This window comes from Mytilus californianus, unplaced genomic scaffold (assembly GCF_021869535.1).
Source record: "Mytilus californianus isolate M0D057914Y unplaced genomic scaffold, xbMytCali1.0.p SCAF_2, whole genome shotgun sequence".
Taxonomy (NCBI): domain Eukaryota; kingdom Metazoa; phylum Mollusca; class Bivalvia; order Mytilida; family Mytilidae; genus Mytilus; species Mytilus californianus.
Window position 1 is genome coordinate 120,399,707 of NW_026262668.1, and position 21,037 is coordinate 120,420,743.

General features: G+C 32.0%; 1 protein-coding gene across 3 annotated transcripts in view; it reads left to right on the forward strand.

Moving 5' to 3' along the window:
• The window catches only part of LOC127728683 (signal transducer and activator of transcription 5A-like), an 87,153-nt gene that overhangs the window by 33,757 nt on the left and 32,359 nt on the right, over positions 1-21,037 (forward strand). For 2 of the 3 annotated variants that reach the window (XM_052236293.1, XM_052236290.1), the window contains exons 7-18: positions 280-503; positions 2,079-2,233; positions 2,643-2,807; positions 7,304-7,438; positions 8,385-8,520; positions 9,427-9,468; positions 10,832-10,915; positions 12,021-12,140; positions 15,480-15,615; positions 17,581-17,639; positions 18,831-18,925; positions 20,133-20,275. In XM_052236293.1, coding sequence (XP_052092253.1) covers positions 280-503; positions 2,079-2,233; positions 2,643-2,807; positions 7,304-7,438; positions 8,385-8,520; positions 9,427-9,468; positions 10,832-10,915; positions 12,021-12,140; positions 15,480-15,615; positions 17,581-17,639; positions 18,831-18,925; positions 20,133-20,275 — 1,494 coding nt within the window. The remainder of the gene's footprint in view (positions 1-279; positions 504-2,078; positions 2,234-2,642; positions 2,808-7,303; positions 7,439-8,384; positions 8,521-9,426; positions 9,469-10,831; positions 10,916-12,020; positions 12,141-15,479; positions 15,616-17,580; positions 17,640-18,830; positions 18,926-20,132; positions 20,276-21,037) is intronic. The other variant, XM_052236291.1, reaches the window with a different exon arrangement.

Below are 21,037 nucleotides of genomic sequence, written 5' to 3' on the forward strand. Positions count from 1 at the left end.
GTGATATTTTATACTTGTCTGTCAAAATTTAAGAACAGGATGTACACACAGATTTTTAACACAAGTTTGATAAACAGATTATGTTTCCAAACATTTGAAACAGTATGTAATAAGTACATGTATATCTGAATAGTCTTATACTGATGCCTCAATTTTGAATATCTTTCATTTGAAAAAAAAAAAATTAAAACTGCTATATGTGAAAATTAATTAATGTGTTTTGTATAAACTGAAATTTGTGTCCATGTACTTTTGTTGATATTTTGTATGTATCTCCAGCACAACTTGGCAATGCCGTACAACAGTTACAACAAAAATTGGAGTTTGTTAAAACTCAGATCCAGCAAACGCAACAAGGAGGGGGAGATAATCATGCTGAGTTAGAGAAACTGAGGAATGAAAAAGATGAGCTAATGACCAGGGAAAAAGATATGTCAGCACAGCTTAAAAATGTTCAGACAGAATTAGCAGCCAAGGCTCAAGAAGTTATAGAACTTCGTTCGGTAATTAGAGGAAGTGAAATAATATTAACACTGCTTCAAAGTCATGTAATGCTTTAAGTATATTCTAAACATTTCTAGATGGCATTTTTATATTAATCCTAAAAGATAACACTCATCCTTTAAAATGTCAAGTGTTCATTTATTTTCATGAAATGCTAAGAAATTTAAATTTGCATATTATAAATAAATTTTATAAACAATGAAAAAACAACTATATTTGTTGCTTGATGGTTTCTATCAAAATTGTTTCGAAACACTTAGTTTTAATGCTATTGCTTAAAATTAAGCAGAAATAACATTTTCTAAACTATCGCTACTAGTATTATTGTGTCACCTTTTTGTCGCAGTATGCAAGATAGGTATTACAATCGGAGGGTGGCAATGGTGTAAACTATTTGTTTAAAACTTTATACTTCAGAAGGTAGAAGACCTGGATGCTTCATACCTTGTGTGAAGATACCTTATGTTACGAAGATTCCGTCTGTCATATGTCCATTGTCCTTGACCTCATTCTCATGGTTCAGCGACTCTTTGAAAAAAAATTACAGGTTTTTTTTGTTAAGTGAAATACTCACTTATTATGAGTAATAGGATAAGTACATTTGGTATATGGGTTCCTTGCAACGTCTACATGTCTGTCAGGTAGGGTTCACCTGACCTCAACCTCATTCCATGGATCAGTGATCAAGGTTAAAGTGGTCCAATCCCTATCTCAGATCGATTCTTTAAGCAGTAGGTCAACTATATTTGGTGTATTGAAGAATTGTAATGTGTACATGTCTGTCTGGCAGGGTTCATATGACCTTGACCTCCTTTTCATGATTCATTGGTCAATGTTAAGATATTGTGGTTTGATCTGTTTTTCGGGTACTTTTAGCAATAAGACCACTATATTTGGTGTATGGAATGATTTTAAGGTGCACATGTGTGTCTGGCATGGTTCATCTGACTTTGACCTCATTTTCAAAGAACATTGATAATGTTAAGTTTATGTGATACTTGTAGTAAGACCTTCATAAGACATATTGCATACTTTCAACATGAATTCAATGATAAGTAAAACAGGCGAGATATTTCAGCATGTGCACTCTTGTTTACTTAAAACAGAATCAATATTTAGATTGATAAATTTATTTTGTTATATGACGAATGATTTGATTTATTAAAGAAATAATATGTTGTAATACTGTTTAGAGATGAAGATTCTCCCTTAGGATATTTTTGTCTCTTGAATTGTCATAATCATAATTTCATCTTCCAAAGGATTAGTGTGAGCAGTACTACCACTTGTCAAACTTTGTCATAAAAACAGAATTAAATCTTTTGCTCTGAAGCTGCCAAGCATCGTTGTACATGAATTGTCTTGTGTTATCCTTTGTTAGTACAAGAAATACAACACAATTAAAAAATCAAGGAAAATTCATAAAATTCTGAAAGGGGCTATTTGCTATCAAACTTTTAAGGAAATGGTAGATTTCTTATATCCTACAAGAATTATAATTAAGTACTTCTCCAGCCACCAAACATGGCTGCCAACCTGCAACATTACTAAAATTATAAAATTTTCTTATTTAGACTTTACTTACCAAATATAAGAAATCCTTCCTGTTTTTGGAAGATGTACAAAAAAAGGTGATTGATGTAGAGTTGATTGCATGGAAACGTAAACAACAGTTGTCAGGGAATGGTGCACCAATAGAGGAGAAACTTCTAGACAGGCTACAGTCTTGGTATGTTATTATCTCCAAAAACAAACAACAGTTTTCATAAAACAGTTTTGCTTATTTTACATTCGTTTATGATATAAGACCTTGATCTTTGCCTTCAATATCTGTAGAATGCAAGACTCGTATGCTAGTCTATTTAAAACTACTTAATTATTTCAATTTTTCATTCAATTATTTCAATTTTTCATTCAAAGATTTTTTATTACTTTTCAAGTTATGTTTACCAAATGCATAAAGTATTTATTTATCATACTTTATATCAAAGAAGAGGGAAACAATATGTGTTTTATAATTACACCCAAAAAGGAGGGTTTGTTTTACTCTATACTTGTTTCACTGTTTTTGGCCATTGTAAGACCTATAGTTAATGTTGGAAATTTAATCTTTAAGCAAAAATGTGTACATGTTACAGGAGTGAAAGCTTGGCAGAAATCATTTGGAAGAGTCGACAACAGATTTTACAGTTTGAAGTATTACGTACTCGTCTCCCATTGAACACCTCAGCAGAGAACCAGTCTGACATATTACCAGATTTGAATCAGAAGATTACAGCACTATTGTCATCTTTAGTTACCAGGTATTTGAAAAGTTATAAGGTCTGCTGGGGACTGAATTACATATTTATGATTGCCTTTTTACTGTGAATTATATTATGTAAATCAAAACTTAGGATAATTTTAATGAAAAGTGACGAAAAATACATGCATAATGTCATCTAAATTTTGAGGAGAATTACATTTGTGATCATTTATTAGACTACCATTAGAAATGGCTGTCGTTATCAATAAAACAGAAAATTAGGCAAAAAGTTCAATTTACAAATCCCAAAGAATTCAGTATATGGCCATTTACATTTCAGGACCAATTATTTTATTGATTTAAAAGACCTTGACTGCTCTAGAATATTTAGATGTCACTAGCAATAAAAGAGTTGACAAATTGTGATGATTTATTTTTTATGCCCCACCTAGGGGCATTATGTTTTTCGGTCTGTGCGTCCGTTCTTTCGTGCGTCCGTCTGTCCCCCTTCAGGTTAAAGTTATTGGTCAAGGTAATTTTTGATGAAGTTGAAGTTCAATCAACTTTAAACTTAGTACACATGTTCCCTATGATATGATCTTTCTAATTTTAATGCCAAATTAGACTTTTGACCCCAATTTCACGCTCCACTGAGCATAGAAAATGATAATGCGAGTGTGGCATCCGTGTACTATGGACACGTTCTTGTTAAATCTTATAAATACCTATATGTTGGTCAGCCTTTGAAAATGGCACCATCTGCACATCAGTTTCACATTGACTAATAGTTGAGGGATGCTTGTAGTTGTACTGAAATCTTTCATTATTTTATTGTTAAATTTCTATCAGGATTTTTAAAACTACTAATATCTCTTTAAACACAACAGGTTTATGCTTGAAAACATCGATTGTGTCCTGCTCATAGTAAAATTTTCAATAAACACAAGTTTCAAGGTTTTTGATTTGTATACGGCCATCTAAGACGGGATGTATTATAATAAGCCTGTGTAAGATTCGTCCTTCTATTAAGACTTTGAACAATGATTCAAATTTGCTTTATTTATTTCTTATGAAAGGAGTATGACTATGAAGGCCTAAAATTGGCAAAAAAATCAAACTTTGTAACACCATATGTAAAAACCTATATTTACGATCTTAGATATACAAATTTAGATAACCTGGACACTTTTGTTGTCTGTTGTTTGTTTTAACAATGTTATAAGCTTCAAAAGAATGATATTTTTCAAGATTTTAGCTAAATTGCCTGTTTTTGTTGAGTCTGCGACTTCTGTCCCAGAAAGCGAGACATAGGGATAGTGATGCGGCAGTAAAAGCAGCATTAACTAACTACTTAAAAGCTTAATATTTCAGAAGGTAGAAGACCTGGATGCTTCATACTTTGCCTGGATGCTTCATACTTTGTACATAGATGCCTCATGATATGAAGTTTCCGTCTGTCATATGTCCATTGTCCTTGACCTTGTTTTCATGGTTTTACCTACTTGAAAAAAAAGTTAAGATTTTTTGTAATGTTACTTCCTCTCTTATTATGAGTAATAGGATAACTATATTTGGTATGTGCGTACCTTGCAAGGTCCTCATGCCTGTCAGACAGTTTTCACTTGACCTCAACCTCATTTCATGGATCAGTGAACAAGGTTAAGTTTTTGTAGTCAAGTCCTTATCTCAGATACTATAAGCAATAGGTCTACTATATTTGCTGTATGGAAGGATTGTAAGGTGTACATGTCCAACTGGCAGGTGTCATCTGACCTTGACATCATTTTCATGGTTCAGTGGTCAAAGTTAAGTTTTTGTGTTTTGGTCTGTTTTCCTTATACTGTATGCAAGAGGTCTTCTATATTTGGTGTATGGAAATATTTTATGATGTACATGTCTGTCTGGCAGGTATCATCTGACCTTGACCTCATTTTCATGGTTCATTGGTGAATGTTAAGTTTTCTTGGTTTAGTTTGTTTCATAGATACTATAAGCAATATTTCAACAGATTTGATCCATGGAATGATTTAAAGGTGCACATGTCTGTCTGGCAGGATTTATCTGACCTTGACCTCATTTTCATGATTCATTGGTCAATAAAAAGTTTTTATGGTTTCATCTGTTTCTCGTATACTATAAGCAATAGGTAAAGTATATTCAGTGTATGGAATGATTGTAGGGTGTACATGAATTTCCGGCTTTGTTTATCTGACCTTGACCTCATTTTCTTGGATCATTTTTATGATAATGTGATACTTGTAGAAAAACTTTATATTTAGGACTATCAACATAAAATCAATGGTTACTTTGACCTATAATTGTTTACTTTTTACACATTGTGACGTGGATGGATAGTTGTCTCATTGGCACTCATACCACATCTTCTTATTCATAATTATACCCCACGCAACGGGTTGCGGAGGGTATAATGTTTTTGACCCGTCAGTCAGTCCGTCCGTCCGTCAGTCCTGTTTCTTGTCATCCCAACTCCTCTCAAACCACCCAACAGAATTTCACGAAACCTTTTTAGATAATAAGGACATACTATGTAGTTGTGCATAATGGCAGGAAATTGCGATTCAATTTTTTTTCTAGGAGTTACGCCCCTTTGAACTTATTTACTTTAATGTACTACTGCAACAGTTTGTCATCCCAACTCCTCTGAAACCACACAACAGAATTTCATGAAACCTTTTTAGATAATAAGGACTTACTATGTAGTTGTGCACATCGACAGGAAATTACGATTAAATTTTTTTTCTAGGAGTTACGCCCCTTTGAACTTATTTGCTTCAATGTACTACTGCAACAGTTTGTCATCGCAACTCCTCTGAAACCACACAACAGAATTTCATGAAACCTTTTTAGATAATAAGGACATACTATGTAGATGTGCATATGGACAGGAAATTACGATTCAATTTTTTTTCTAGGAGTTACGCCCCTTTGAACTTATTTGCTTCAATGTACTACTGCAACAGTTTGTCATCGCAACTCCTCTGAAACCACACAACAGAATTTCATGAAACCTTTTTAGATAATAAGGACATACTATGTAGATGTGCATATGGACAGGAAATTACGATTCAATTTTTTTTCTAGGAGTTACGCCCCTTTGAACTTATTTGCATCAATGCACTTCTGCAACAGTTTGTCATCGCAACTCCTCTGAAACCACACAACAGAATTTCATGAAACTTTGTAGATAATAAGGACATACTATGTAGAAGTGCATATTGACAGGATATTATGATTCAATTTTTTTTTCTTATACAATTTTTTTTTTCTTACACTTATTTTATTTCTCCAATGACAATGTGGGGACGTGGGGTATGTGCGCGCTCACTAAGGTTCTTTAATTGGTAAAGCAGGCGAGACATTTCAGCATGTGCACTCTTGTTAAGTGTGTGTAAGATCTAGTTCCTTCTGACCAACATTGGCCTCACCCTTCTACCAAAATAAAATTGCTATAAAAAGATGTATATAGGTCAGATACATATCCTAAAAAAGTCATGGTGGTCCTTGCATGTGGCCAATATTGTTTTGAAGCAAAAACTATTAAAATTTAGGAAAAAATAGTCAAAGTTTTGATTTTCTTCATCAGAATGCACAATTATGCTATCACTATGACATCCCAGAGCTGGTTGAATTTGTATTTGACAGATATTTCTACATATTTTGTCATCAAAATTTTGCTTTTATTACCAAAGTTAAATTTCACAAAATTTTAGGGCCAATATCGACCCTTCATGAACCTACTCCTTATAACAAAAAGTTAGGACTGGCAGAAGAAAGTGTGCTTTTGATTTAAACAATTTTAAATTTTGAGTTATTTGAACATTTTAACAAGTGTTGTTCAACCTGAAGGTCCCTTTTGATTTTCATGATTTTCACGGTTGTCATTCCACAGTAATGGGACTTCTTGTCCAACAACTCCAGTGTGTTTGGATTGATTTTCTCAAAACTTTTCACTGTTGTTGAGATTGATAAAAAGAAGCTGCCTTTGATTTTGAAAATTTCTTGGTTTGCTGCCTAGGGTTACGGGACATTGACTGTCAGATTTAAGTATAATTTTTATATATTGTACCATAACTTGGGAGTGCTTGGACTGATTTACTAGAGTCTTTACACAATTGTTGGAATTGGTGAAAGATACCTTTTGATTTGTCATCCCAGGTTATGGGACTTTAAATGTCAGATTTAAGTTAATTTTTTCCATGTCATACACTAACTCTAGTATGCTTGGATCAAATTACAACAAACTTTACACTGTTGTTGGAAAGGTGAATGAAGGCCTGCTTTTGATCTTGAACATTTTTTCTGGTTTGTTGTTCCAGAGTTATGGGACTTTTGAACAGTGATATCTAAGGCAATATTCATGCACCAAACATAGCCTTTTGACTGTTTTCTGATAAGGTGCCTTCTAAATATTTCATTTGATTATAATGACAACAACTTCAATATGCACATGAAGGGCCTATCATGCTCTCTTGGTGCAGCTGCTTGATAAAATGATATTCCAGGTCCATTTTAAAAAGTATTTCATTGTTTCAGTACATTTGTGGTTGAACATCAGCCTCCTCAAGTGTTGAAGAAAGAATCCAGGTTCACTGCCAAGATTAGATTGTTGGTAGGAGGGAAACTGAACATCCACATGAATCCACCTACAGTGAAAGCTTCAATAATCAGGTAATATATATCATCTATAGGAAACAACCTATTGTGAAACCTACTACTCTGGAGTTATACCATGTTCCTTCTCCTTCGAGGCTGTCATAGCATTGCCTTATTCTATGCTTTTGTATTTCAACGCCTTGCTATTGGACAGACCACAGTTCTATTCAATCACATCACTGAGCTTTTTTCAATTTTTATACCCCTGCACAACAGAGTTGGGGGTATATAGGAATCCTAATGTCCTTCTATCCATCTTTCTATCTGTCCATCATGCTTTTATCCAAACTTAAGTAGGCAGTATTTATATATTTTTCTGAATCAATACTAACAGGGGATTGCTTGGATTTTACATATTGCATTTAATGAATCATAAACAGTCATATTGTCAAAATGTAAACAGGAAGTTGATGGGAGACAATTTTGGTGGGAGAATGTACTAAATCCAAATCTGGTGGCAATAATTCAATGTTATAAAATTATCACACATAATCTTTATAAGTTGTTGTATGCTTCAATTGGCAAATAGCATTCTTTATAGACAACCCAATTTATAAAAAAAAATGGAGAATTGTATTTCTGTTAAAAAAATCTTTCACAGAAGGTTGCTTTAGAGAGGGGTGTGTATACTATCTTTCACAGAAGATTGCTTTAATGAGGGTGTGTATAGTATCTTTCAAAGACGGTTGCTTAAGAGAGGGGTTTGTAAACTATATTTTACAGAATGTTGCTTTACAGAGGGATCAACCCTATGCAGTGTTTACAACAGAATTAGAAAAATAAAGTCTTTGTAGACTTGCTGCTTTTACAAAAACTGTACATAAGTATTCCATGGATTTAATGGCATTATCAACTACTATTTTGTTTTAAAAGTTTGATTTTTTACTAGATAATTACAATAATATAACTTGTCATTCCTAGATTGATCATGTTTTATTGGGTTTTGCTTTGTTTGTTTTAGTGAGGAACAGGCACGGGGATTACTGAAGAGTGATGTAACAGCTAAAGATGCTGATAGTGGGGACATATTGAATAAAGAAGGAACAATGGAGTATCATGATGGAAAAGGAGAACTAAGTATACAGTTCAGGAATATGGTAGTGTATTTTTGTTTCATGAGAACTAAGTATACAGTTCAGGAATATGGTAGTGTATTTTTGTTTACATTACACTTTGGTCATTCTTTCTTAAATTGATCCCTATATGTTTTATGATTTTTTGACAACAGAGCTTGACAAAAAGACCAGTAAGTTAAAAAAAAATTATCATACAAGTAAAATCTGAAAGTCATTTGACAATGAATTTTATTTGACACTTTGAAACAGGATAAAACCTGTAAGTGCAGTGTGCAGTTTAAATACATATTTGGATGAATAAGAACACTGAATAACATTATCATAAACAGCATAGGTTTTGATGCCGGGTTTATATTTCATTTGAACTTAATTTGTAATGATATAGACAAAGGAGTAATACATCTATAGCAGAAAAATGTATTCAAAACTATATTTATGCCCCCGCCATAGCGGTGAGGGCATTAAGTTTTACCCTTGTCCGTCTGTACGTACGTACATGTACGTCCCTCCGTACGTCCCAAAATTGGTTTCCGTTCTCTAACTTGAGTTAGCCTCAACCAAATGTTATGAAACTTATACACAATGCTTATTACCACAAAACTCTGATCAAGTTCAAATTTGGGTAGCGTCACTTTTACCGTTCTTCATTTATGTCCCTTTATAACTATATGATATGCAAGCGGGGGCATCATCTGTGTCCACATGTGAACACTATCCACATTTATTTATTTAAAGAATCTATCGTTTTAGATATATTAATAATTATTTTGAAGATGTTAACGGATTTCTTTTTATTCCTCCCTGTAGTACTATACACGTACAGATTATTTGATTTTCTTTCACATGGTTAATATTAATTTGGTTATTTTATGAGATTTTGTTATAAAGTTAATTAGATTTTTTTATTATGAATATTTTTTATTACAGCAACTCAAGAAGATTAAAAGAGCAGATAAAAAAGGAACAGAAGTAAGTTTGTGAATTTGATATGTTAAAGATTATTTTTCAGTAGAAAGTTTCATAAAAAAATTTAAAAAATCAATTCATATAAAAATCGAAGATTTGGTATGGTTGCCAATGAGACAACTCTCCACCAGAGACCAAATGACAAAGAAGGTTACGACTATAGGTCACTGTACGGCCTTGGAAAATGAGCAAAAGCTGTGAAAAGCCTGGAAATGACAAATGTAAAACAATTCAAACGAAATAATCAGTCTGTAGGCTTGCCTCCCCTCCCCCCCCCCCCCCCCTGAATTTTTTTTTTGACTTACAATGAAAATGGTGCACTCTGAGGCATTTTCAGACTGTTTCTAGTTAATAAAAAATGAGGTTTCATAGGAATAACATTTTTTTAGTAAGGTTAATCTTATTAGTAAATTGTGATAGTGCTTATCAAATAAAAATATTTTGATATCAATAATGATTTTAATTGTAATGATTATTGACAGAAAACTGGCTGCAGCGCTTCGTATGGTAGGGTTAACCTCCACAATTCCAATTGCTGTAGAATCATTCTTTATTAATAACTAATTAATAAAACTAATATACACAAAATCAAAAATTGCAGGCCAATCTATATGAATTTTTCTGATTTTTTTTTTGTTATTGAAATTTTCAGAGTAGGTTAGACTATAAAATTATAACAGAAATTAATTATTATGATCATTATTAAAGAATTGTCAGTCACAACAACTATTGATATTCATGTGTAAATTGTATAATATGTGATTCTGTTTTCACCTGCTTCTTTTTTTCTTTTTGGGGGCTGTGAAGAAATCAAGCAACGTCAGTTTTCTTTTTGCTTTATTACTTGTCATCTTGGATCAACATGTGTTTTCTCTCTGTGTCAAAAGGCTGCTTTACTAATATGTAGAATTATCCTTTTTCAAAGTGCACAAATGATTGCATTAAAAATCCTTTCGGATGTCTCGTTCCTTATTCATCTCTGCAACGTTGTCAAGAATCTATGAATATATTATAATGCGGACCTCTACGAGAACACCTAAACAAAGCGCAAGCAAAGACAAAAGTCAATTCAATTGATAACAACTTGTTTTACGCAACGATAGCACAGTTTTATTTATTTTATTTTTATTTGAAAACACAATTTGAACTGGTTATTTCCTTAATTTGAAACGGAAATTTGCCAGGTGCCGGTGCTTATTGAAAACCCTGGCACAGGGCAGAATCTGCCAACAAAGTAATTTCATTTATATGACCTAACAGGTTAATTCATATTCCCTAACACCAATTTATCTATGCAGTGATGTGAAGGATAAGCTTTCCCAGTTTTATTGAGCTGCTGTTTATATTATTTGTTTTTGTTTTATAGGCTGTAACAGAAGAAAAGTTTTGTATCCTGTTCCAATCTGATTTTCAGCTTGGCATTAATGGTGAACTGATGTTTCAGGTTTGGGTATGTTTGATTACTCACTATTAGAGTCAAAATTAGAATTTTTTTTTTTTGTCTTTTACCTTTCAACATTCTAATAATTACATTCAATTATAAAACTGGAATGTTTGTAAATTAAAGTAACACATTGTTTTCTATTTACTTCTCACTGTAGCTCTCTACTACATGGAACCAGTATTTTACAAGTATACTTCCCAAAAAGGGAAATAATTTGTATTCAAATGTAATTTTAAAATCAGATTTAGGCTTTCCAAAGTGAGTTTCTAGAAAGTCCTATACAGATATCTTCTGGTCTGAAGTTCTCATCCGAATTATGTCCATCTTCACCTAATTTTCATATTTTGTGAGGATGATGAATTGGAGCTTAATATCCATTTCCAAATATTACATGCACATCAGGTTAAGAACATGTTAAAGTGGTATAAATACGAACCTTGCTTTATACCAGACAGACATGCTTAGCCATACTAGTTCACAAGGTAATAGATAACAGGAAGACATGTCACCCTACCAAGACACATTTTTCATTGTGCTTTTACTCCTAAAAGCCTAGTGTTCATAGGATATGCAGTAAATACCAATTTTTAAGGGCAAACAATACAGTAGCAGAGGCAGATAATAGCAGATACATTCCGCTTGTCTTTGATAATGATAAGCACCCAAAACTCAAGGATTATTCACAAATGACATCAAATCAAATAAGTGAATTTGATAATTAGTTACAAAGGAAAAGGAACCTATTGTATATTTCAGCATACGAAATTTACTCCAGGGGCATAAAACTCATGACAAGATTGCAAACATATTGAAATTGTGCACCTTCTATTGAGGAATAAATTTTTCACTTTTTCCAGACTGCTACTAAGTTTTTTATCAGCAATGTTTTCAATTAACAGTTTGCACACCTTTTTAAGTTTTGCACCTATCATTATGAAGTTGTATTAAGATTTTCCCCCATTATTCCATTAAATATTCCATATATTTAAATGTTCATTAAAGAACATTCTCCATTGTGTAATTTGAATCTTTGATTCATTTTATATAAAAACACTATGTAATATTATTATAAAAGTAAATAAGGAAAAGTTTCTGATTATATTTTTTTTAGACATTATCACTTCCTGTTGTTGTAACAGTCCATGGAAACCAAGAATGCAATGCCCTAGCAACAGTGTTATGGGACAACCAGTTTGCTGAGCCAGTAATTATTAGTAGTTTTCAAAAGAATGTAAATTCTTCATAAGTTTTAAGCATGCATGTACTACATGGTAAATGGTAACGTATCTTGCATGCCATTACCTTTGTTGTTAGGTGATAAGTTACATGAAGGTAACAGGTAAGGTTAATGAATGAACTTCATGGTTTATTTGGACTTTCGTTGAAATATTACTTTTGTCCTTACTGAGTAATTATGTTTAAAATAGTCAGATATGAAGTATCTGTTTCATAACTTGAGAATGCCTTCACCAGATCTCTTGAATTTAAGCAGTGCTAGTGATCACTAAACTTGTGTTAATTAATGGTTTTATGGTATTTTTTTGCACAATTATTCTATGAAGCTGCCATTATATGGAATGGTAACTTTTGTTTTAGGTAACATATCCTTTAGAAAGGAGAAGGTATGATAAGGCAACTTTTTTGGCCCCTTGATCCTTTAGTGTTCATAAGACACAAGTCTGTTGGACATTATTATCTTCTTTTGAATTTTGTCCTAAATATTGACATAAGAGCTTCAAACTTCCTGATTTAGTGGAAAACAACAAAAACTGCCAAAATAGAGAGGATGGACAATGGGATCCCTGATTCCCATTTCACTACCCCCAACTCCCACTTCCTAACCACCTTACTCCAAGATGAAAAAGCGGTCAATTTTTTTTCTCCAGAATATTCCCATTTTTACTCTGCCTCTTCCCCTGGTTCCCGCCCCCTCATTTCCATGTTGCCTTACCCCTGTCCACCCCTCAAAATAGTCTCATTTTGAGATGTTGTCATTAATATTTAGGTATGAGCAAATGCTTTACCCAAAGAGATATATTGCTTCAAAATGTATTTTACAAAGATGTTAAATATCTTTAGGGGTAAAGCTGTTGCTCATATATATTTTGACCAAAAACTATGCCTGAAATGGACATTTTAGGTCTAATACATAATCTAGCTTCCATGATCTCTTTTTTTTTAACTGAATAAGTCTCTGCTGAATTTAGTCAGTATTGGTAGGTGGGCCATTTGTGTTCTGTGCAGTTGTTTTGTTTTTGAAAAGAATAACAGTTTAAAAGTCTTACTGTAGATAACAACTACAGGCAAATATAGATAGTTACTGACAGAGTGAGTAGAGAACAGGGGTATTGTATTATGCATGCATGTATACAGAATAGTACCATTATGTTATATCATACTGATATGTAAACAAGAATGATTATTGTTAAACTGTACATGTGTATAAGCATTTAGCGGTAAGCTAACGGTACATTTTTTATGCCTGTCATAATATGGCTAAAAGCTTAATGGATGGTACACTTAAGTGTTGTTCTTTGAAATAAATGTTTCATGCATGCATGTTAAATGTGTTGTTGATATAGTAACGGTATATAAACATTTTTGTAAAAGATTCAAAACCATTTAGTTATATTTATAGCAGGTGTACAATTCAAACAGATAATGAATAGAAATATGAAACAGTAAAATATCTTTTTAATAACATAAAATAATTATTGATATTTGATAGATATTGTATGTCCAATTTACTTTAAGCTTGAAATCAACATCTTCATTATGCAAATTTCACTTTTATGACAAAAAATTGATTGTGCTTGGGACTATAGTGCTTACATATCACTACATGATATTTACTGAACTAATATTTTAAATAATTTTTTGAAAATACAGCAAAGAATGAAATAAACATATGACATAAAGAACTGAGCTGACTGCTATTATTTTCCAGCAACATTTGAATGACATTGTTTTTCCAAAGTCTGCCCAACTATAATATACATAGTTTGTCCCATTACCCTCCTTTCCATTGTAAAGATAGAAATGTTATTTTGACGATTATGTGTGGGGCCATATTGCACTCAGGTTGTCCATTAAAAAAATATTTTTGTTGCACTTTATCAGGGACTAGAATGACTTCATAATTAGTTTAAAAATGAAAGTAATGAGTTGTAACGTGTGATCACTTTTCAGATCTATCAGACACATACTACCAATTTCATACCAAGGATCTGGAATTTTTTTCACACAATTTCAGTCCTTTTTAGATGACTTGAAAGTTGGGCTCCTTTTTTCAAACTGTCCAATTTATTCATAATAGATTCAAGGCATCAACAATATTGATGGTTTCGTTGCATTTACTGCAAGAAGTTTATGGGATTTGTTGTGTTTATTAAATGGGAGGAAAGCATCTGATTTTTGATTTATGACCTGTAGATGTGTTTGAATATAACTGATAATAGTTTCACTAGTTTAGTTTGGCATGAAGACATTTGGCATTTTAAGATTAAGTGTGTAATCTGGTGAAGACTATTACACGCATGTGTATTACATAGTAAATCAAGCACACATCTATATCGTAAAAATGACTTTTTTCTATCTAATTAACGTTTAAATCAGAATTGGAGAATTTCTTTGCTAAAAAGTTATTAAATAATGAATTAAGTTGTCATGGAAGAGAAGTTCTTTATGATACTAGTTCTGAGCTTGATCACTTCTGTCAGGTGTTAAGGACACTCGAAAAAAGTGATAGCAATCATTAACCAATTTCTCCTGAAGGCATTAATATTGTAATTAGGAGTGCCCTCTGGATAATCATACTATACTGGAGTTAAAGTTTAATTACCAGAAAAGCAAAGCATTTCAAAACAAAAGTTAGTGCAAAAACCCTGATTTTTAACCTAAATCGCAATCTATCATTTCCTTCAATAAGCTTTCAGTTAAGGTCATGTCTAGCAAATATCACCGTTTCCAGACCTTTGTTTCAGACACTTTGAATTTTTAAATATGTTCAATGGTCTTGATATTTTCATCACATTCTTCTACTACTGGACAGAATGACTTCATATTTGTTCAGCAGCTTGACAGTGATTGATGTAAGGTGTTAGCGCTCAGTGGATCTGTCAGACACCCTCTCCCTGCTTGCCAATGCTTTGAACTTTTCAATATGCTGAATGAACATGATATTTTAATCGCACATTTCTCCAGTATTAGTGAAGAGAATGACTTCATCTCTGGTCTGCAGCTTGTGAGTGATGAAATTTTACACGTTTTAGATCCAGACACCTACATCCTGTTTTTTGATACTTTGAATTAATAGTGGGATATGCTTAGCATGGCAACATACAAATTCTTGTTCCAGATTGTTATACCAGAGTTGCTAGACTTTATATGACATAATTAAATTTGTACAAATATGTTTCACAAAATTAGATTATTTATACATATATTTTGACAATTCTCCTACATGGAATCCATATTGCTTTATAATAATATCATCCATTTTCATCTTTGATATTGTAGGAAATTGCTTCAAGGATATCATAATAATAAACGAACCATTATTTGTTTTCAGGGAAGAACACCATTCCAAGTTCCTAGTCAGGTGTCATGGACATTAATGTCACAGCTCCTTAACACTAAATTTCAGTCAGTGACAGGGAGAGGACTCTGTGCAGAAAACCTTAAATATCTGGCATCAAAAGTGTTTGGTAAGCATAATTCTAGTCTTAAAGTTATCTAAATAATTTAGGATTCCGTGCAGATGATATTCACTACTTGGCATCAGAAGTGTTTGGTAAGAATTAGTCTAGTCAAGTTATTCAAGCAATTTAGGACTCTGTGTAGATAACTTTAATTATCTTGCATCAAAAGTTTTTGGTAAGCACAATTCTAGTCCTGAAGTTATCCAAATAATTTTGGATTCTGTGCAGATGACCTTCACTACTTGGCATCAGAAGCGTTTGGTAAGAATTAATCTAGTCTAGTTATTCAAGGAATTTAGGACTATGTGTAGATAACTTTAATTAACTTGCATCAAAAGTTTTTGGTAAGCATAATTCTAGTCCTAAAGTTATCCAAATAATTTTGGATTCTGTGCAGATGACCTTCACTACTTGGCATCAGAAGTGTTTAATAAGAATTAGTCTAGTCCTTAAGTTATTCAAGGAATTTAGGACTCTTTGTAGATAACTTTAATTATCTTGCATCAAAAGTTTTTGGTAAGCATAATTCTAGTCCTTAAGTTATCCAAATATGTCCTTTATGGGCTGATAATTGGTTTGATAAAGTACTGTAAACAAACTTAATTACGCACATACTTTATTTTGAGTTAAGTTCTTTCTAATCAACTTAGTGGCGATTTATTTTAGCAATCTTCATTGTTTTATGTATTTATATAAGGGATCCAAGTTTCACATATTCACGACGATTTAAATTAGTGTTATTTTTCGACTCACTCAAGTCAACTGATGGTTATACCTATTTCATCTGATGGTTATGCCTATTACTACTGATGGTTATACCTATTACAGCTGATGGTTATACCTATTACTACTGATGGTTATACCTACTACTGATGGTTATACCTATTTCATCTGATGGTTATACCTATTACTACTGATGGTTATACCTATTACAGCTGATGGTTATACATATTACTACTGATGGTTATACCTACTACTGATGGTTATACCTATTACTACTGATGGTTATACCTATTACTACTGTTGGTTATACCTATTATTACTGATGGTTATACCTATTTCATCTGATGGTTATACCTATTTCATCTGATGGTTATACCTATTACTACTGATGGTTATACCTATTTCATCTGATGGTTATACCTATTACTACTGTTGGTTATACCTATTACTACTGATGGTTATACCTATTTCATCTGATGGTTATACCTATTTCATCTGATGGTTATACCTATTACTACTGATGGTTATACCTATTACATCTGATGGTTATACCTATTACTACTGATGGTTATACCTATTATTACTGATGGTTAAACCTATTACTACTGATGGTTATACCTCTTACTGCTGATGGTTATACCAATTACTACTTATGGTTATATCTATAACTGCTGATGGTTATACTTATAACTGTTGATGGTTATACCTATTACTACTGATAGTTATAACTTTTCCTACTGATGGTTAATAAAATTGTTTCTGCTGATGGTTTTAACTATATTAATTGATGGTTATAACTATACTACTGATGGTTATAACTATATTTATTGATGGTTATAACTATACAACTGATGGTTATAACTATATTTATTGATGGTTATAACTATATTTATTGATGGTTGTAACTATATTTATTGATGGTTATAACTATATTTATTGTTGGTTATAACTATATTTATTGATGGTTATAACTATACAACTGATCGTTATATCTAGTCATTTTCTTAATGATGGATATCAACAAAATGTGATAAACGTTATACACTTAGGAAGGTAATACTACTATCAACTTATCAACATGATACTGAATATAATACTGCGATCAAGTTATGAATATAATGCTGCTCAGACATGGGGTAATTGAAATATGTAATTGTAATTGAATGTAATTAATTACAATTTTTTAAGTAATTGAATGTAATTGTGAAGTTTCTGTCTGTCATATGTTACATTTATTTATAATTGCAGGAGGAAAACCAACAGATGAATATTCAAATCACAACATAAATTGGTCATTATTTAATAAGGTATGGTCTTGTTATTTGTTTATTCTCAGAGAATTTTTTTTTTTTCTGTGAACAGTTGATATATTTTCCATTAAAGCCAAATGAATGTTTAAACAGGTATTAGCTGTCAAATTCATGTTCACCGATTTGACTCAAATTCTCATATTTAATTTATATCATACTAAAACATATATCCAAATTACAATAAGTCTGAAATATACAATTAACAATTCATGAACTCGATAATATATATCAGCATTTTGTGTGTATTTTAGTCTAGCCACCATCTAATTAACCATCGAGATGACCTCCGAAGACGGCTGACAGTCACATAACCCAATATAAACATAAACATAAATATAAATAGATAGCGACCTCGTGCAATTGGACTTTTCTAGGTCTGTTTGATTTCATGTTATAGGTTAAAAAAATAAGTTAATCATGGTTTTTACCTGTGTAAGAACGAAATGGTTCACCTTTGTTTCACTTTCAATGTTGACATTCTTCTTCCTTTTAATGGCTGAAAACCACTAATACATGCATAACCAATCTCTAACTAATGGGTTAAATTGAAGGTCACATGAATACGTATTCAATGAGGTCGAATTATTCACTTGCAAGTGAATAATTCATCAGTGACGTTTCTTAGCTTATTTTGACAAAATTGGACTAAACTGGCTGCTAAAAGTGAATTATTATTTCACTATTTCACTTTCATTAATGATTGAACAAAAAAAAATCATATTTTTTTATATCTCGTAGCTAATGCCCCTTTAGTTTATAAGTTTTCAAAGACTTAAAAGTAGAGAATCAGGACGAAAAAAAACAGCCTTAAAAGTATTTTGTGAAGGGTTGAAATAGCTGAAATCAAACTGTCAATATTCTTAATTACATGTATATACCCTGAGACCTTCAAGCTTGTATATTTCAGAATGTGCTCTGAATTGTGGACAGATTAGAATAATCATGAATATTAAACAGATGTTGGGTAAATGTAAATGAGGCAGTCTCTTCTCAAACATTAAATGGATTAATAATACTCAGTTCAATATAAAATTAATTTTTATAATGAATAGTAATAGATCTTGTATTAAACTCATTCTAATTGACTCAGTTTGGACCCAAGTTTATAAGACATAGAAAATTTGAGAAATTGAGTTTTCTGCTGTTAAGTTGATAAAAATGTGATCTGATTAGAATTTGTGTTGACAGGATACTTTACCAGGGAGAAGTTTTACCTTCTGGGAATGGTTTTATGCTGTTATGAGATTAACTAAAGATCACCTGAAAAATCTTTGGTGTGATAAGTGAGTTCTTTTTTTTAATGCTTAATATGTTTCTTTTATGATGAATTTTGTTGGTATGTATTTTTACATTTAACCAATAATGAACCAGACGATCACATGGTTAAATGTCAACAAAAGTAGATACCTCTGTGATATATCCAATAACAATGTGTTAAAGTTTGATAACACTAAAAATTACAGATCTAAATTAGCCAAGAAAGGAAACTGTAATGTTATGTACCAATGAAACTAAATGATCACACAAATTTGTCTATTTTCATGAAATGGAATACTGTATACTGTTGTCTGTCCATCTATCCACAGGTCTGATCAAATATTTAATTGAATTTAATTGGAATATTTGAATCAATGAAAGAAATTTTTGATTTTGAAATTTCTTGGTATGTTGTTTCATAGTCGTAGGACTTCACAGATATATTTAAGGGGATTTTTTCTCATATCACATAGTAAATAAAGTATGCTTGGATTGATTTACTTGAAAATTAATGCTGTTGTTGTAATTGATAAAAGATGGCTCACTTTCCATTTTAAAATGTTCTGTTTTTTTTTAGTTACATGACGTTAACCATCAGATTTAAGTAAATTTTTTATATGTCACCCTCTAACTTGAGTATTCTTGAATCAGTTCACTTGCACAATTGTTAGGATTGGTGAAATTAAGCTACCTTTCAATTTTGAAAATTATCAAATTTGTCATTCCACAGTCATGGAACCTAAGTGTCAGCTCCCATTCCATTTAACTTACAAGGGCTGTTACAGTTATACCAAATAATTTTGATTGAGAGTTCAAACTAATGATATTATTTCACAAGTTTTTCTGAAGAACCATTTTACTGACTTCTAATTCAATGCCTTCTTTAATATTTCATTTTATTCTTGCAACAATTTCAATTGGCTGGAGTAGCTTGCATTCCTAATTTGATACTTGCACAGCTGTTTATTTAGCTTTTATAATCCTTAAAAATGAGACAACCCTGGATAGTATGTTTTACTTTTATAAAAGTTTGTCACAACCTACAAAATTGGCAGTAAATTAAAATCCTCATTCTATTCCTATACCCTATGATTATATATAAGAAAAAATGAGCTATTTACATTTTTTTATACAAACCATTGATTGTACTTAACATACATTTTAATTTTGGGTTTCTTTCTCCTTTAAACTTTATTCCAATAAAGTATATAAAATTTGTAATCTTAATTTTAGAACAATAATTGGCTTTGTCAGTAAACAACAGGCTCAAGAATGGTTACAGATGAGGCCAGTTGGAACCTTTCTCTGTCGATTTTCTGATTCAGAGTTAGGTGGTGTTACTATTGCATGGTCAGCTGAGGACCCAAAGTCACCTGGTAAGTTCCTCTACACCAATCCTGCTAGTGAGTTTGTGTTTTCATATATTAAAGGATCCCGAGTTGCCACAAAATGATATGAAAAGTTTTTGTTGAAAAACAATTTGATAGTTTTTTTTTGGTTTACCTGATCCAAAGAGTCATATCAGATCTTCAATCTTTAAATACTCTCAAAAAAACTTTAATGCTGTTTTGCACCGATCTCAACTTGAATCATCCATAGAGTTCTGCATATATATATGAATACACAATGACATGGGATATATATCAATGAGACACATTGTTGACAACCTGTGGCAATGAGAAATTATGTCATCACTTGACATTGCCTGCCAAAATGTGGGTAAAAATTTTTATATTCCATAGTTGCCTGTTTATTTACAACACCATTGCTTGATACATATTCATGACAAATACATTATTGTTCACATTTTTATGGCAGTAATTGTTAAGAATAGAATGTTTACCTCAGTACTGTTAATTGGCTTCTCACCAAGGGTATAATCTATTTGCACCTGGAAGGCTGAAATGATTTTGGCTGCTTGTAAACATTTGACAAATGAATAAAGTAAATGTAAATAAGTGTATATAAACAAGTAACAATTTGGAAAAAACTTAACAGTTTATCTGGCCCACGATCACTTTCTTTTATTCATGTTAACCTTGATCATAGGCGGATCCAGGGGGGGGTAAAAAGATGAAGCTATCGGTGCAGAAAAATATCCTCTTCCAAGACATCACAGGGTCAACATGAACTTAAAC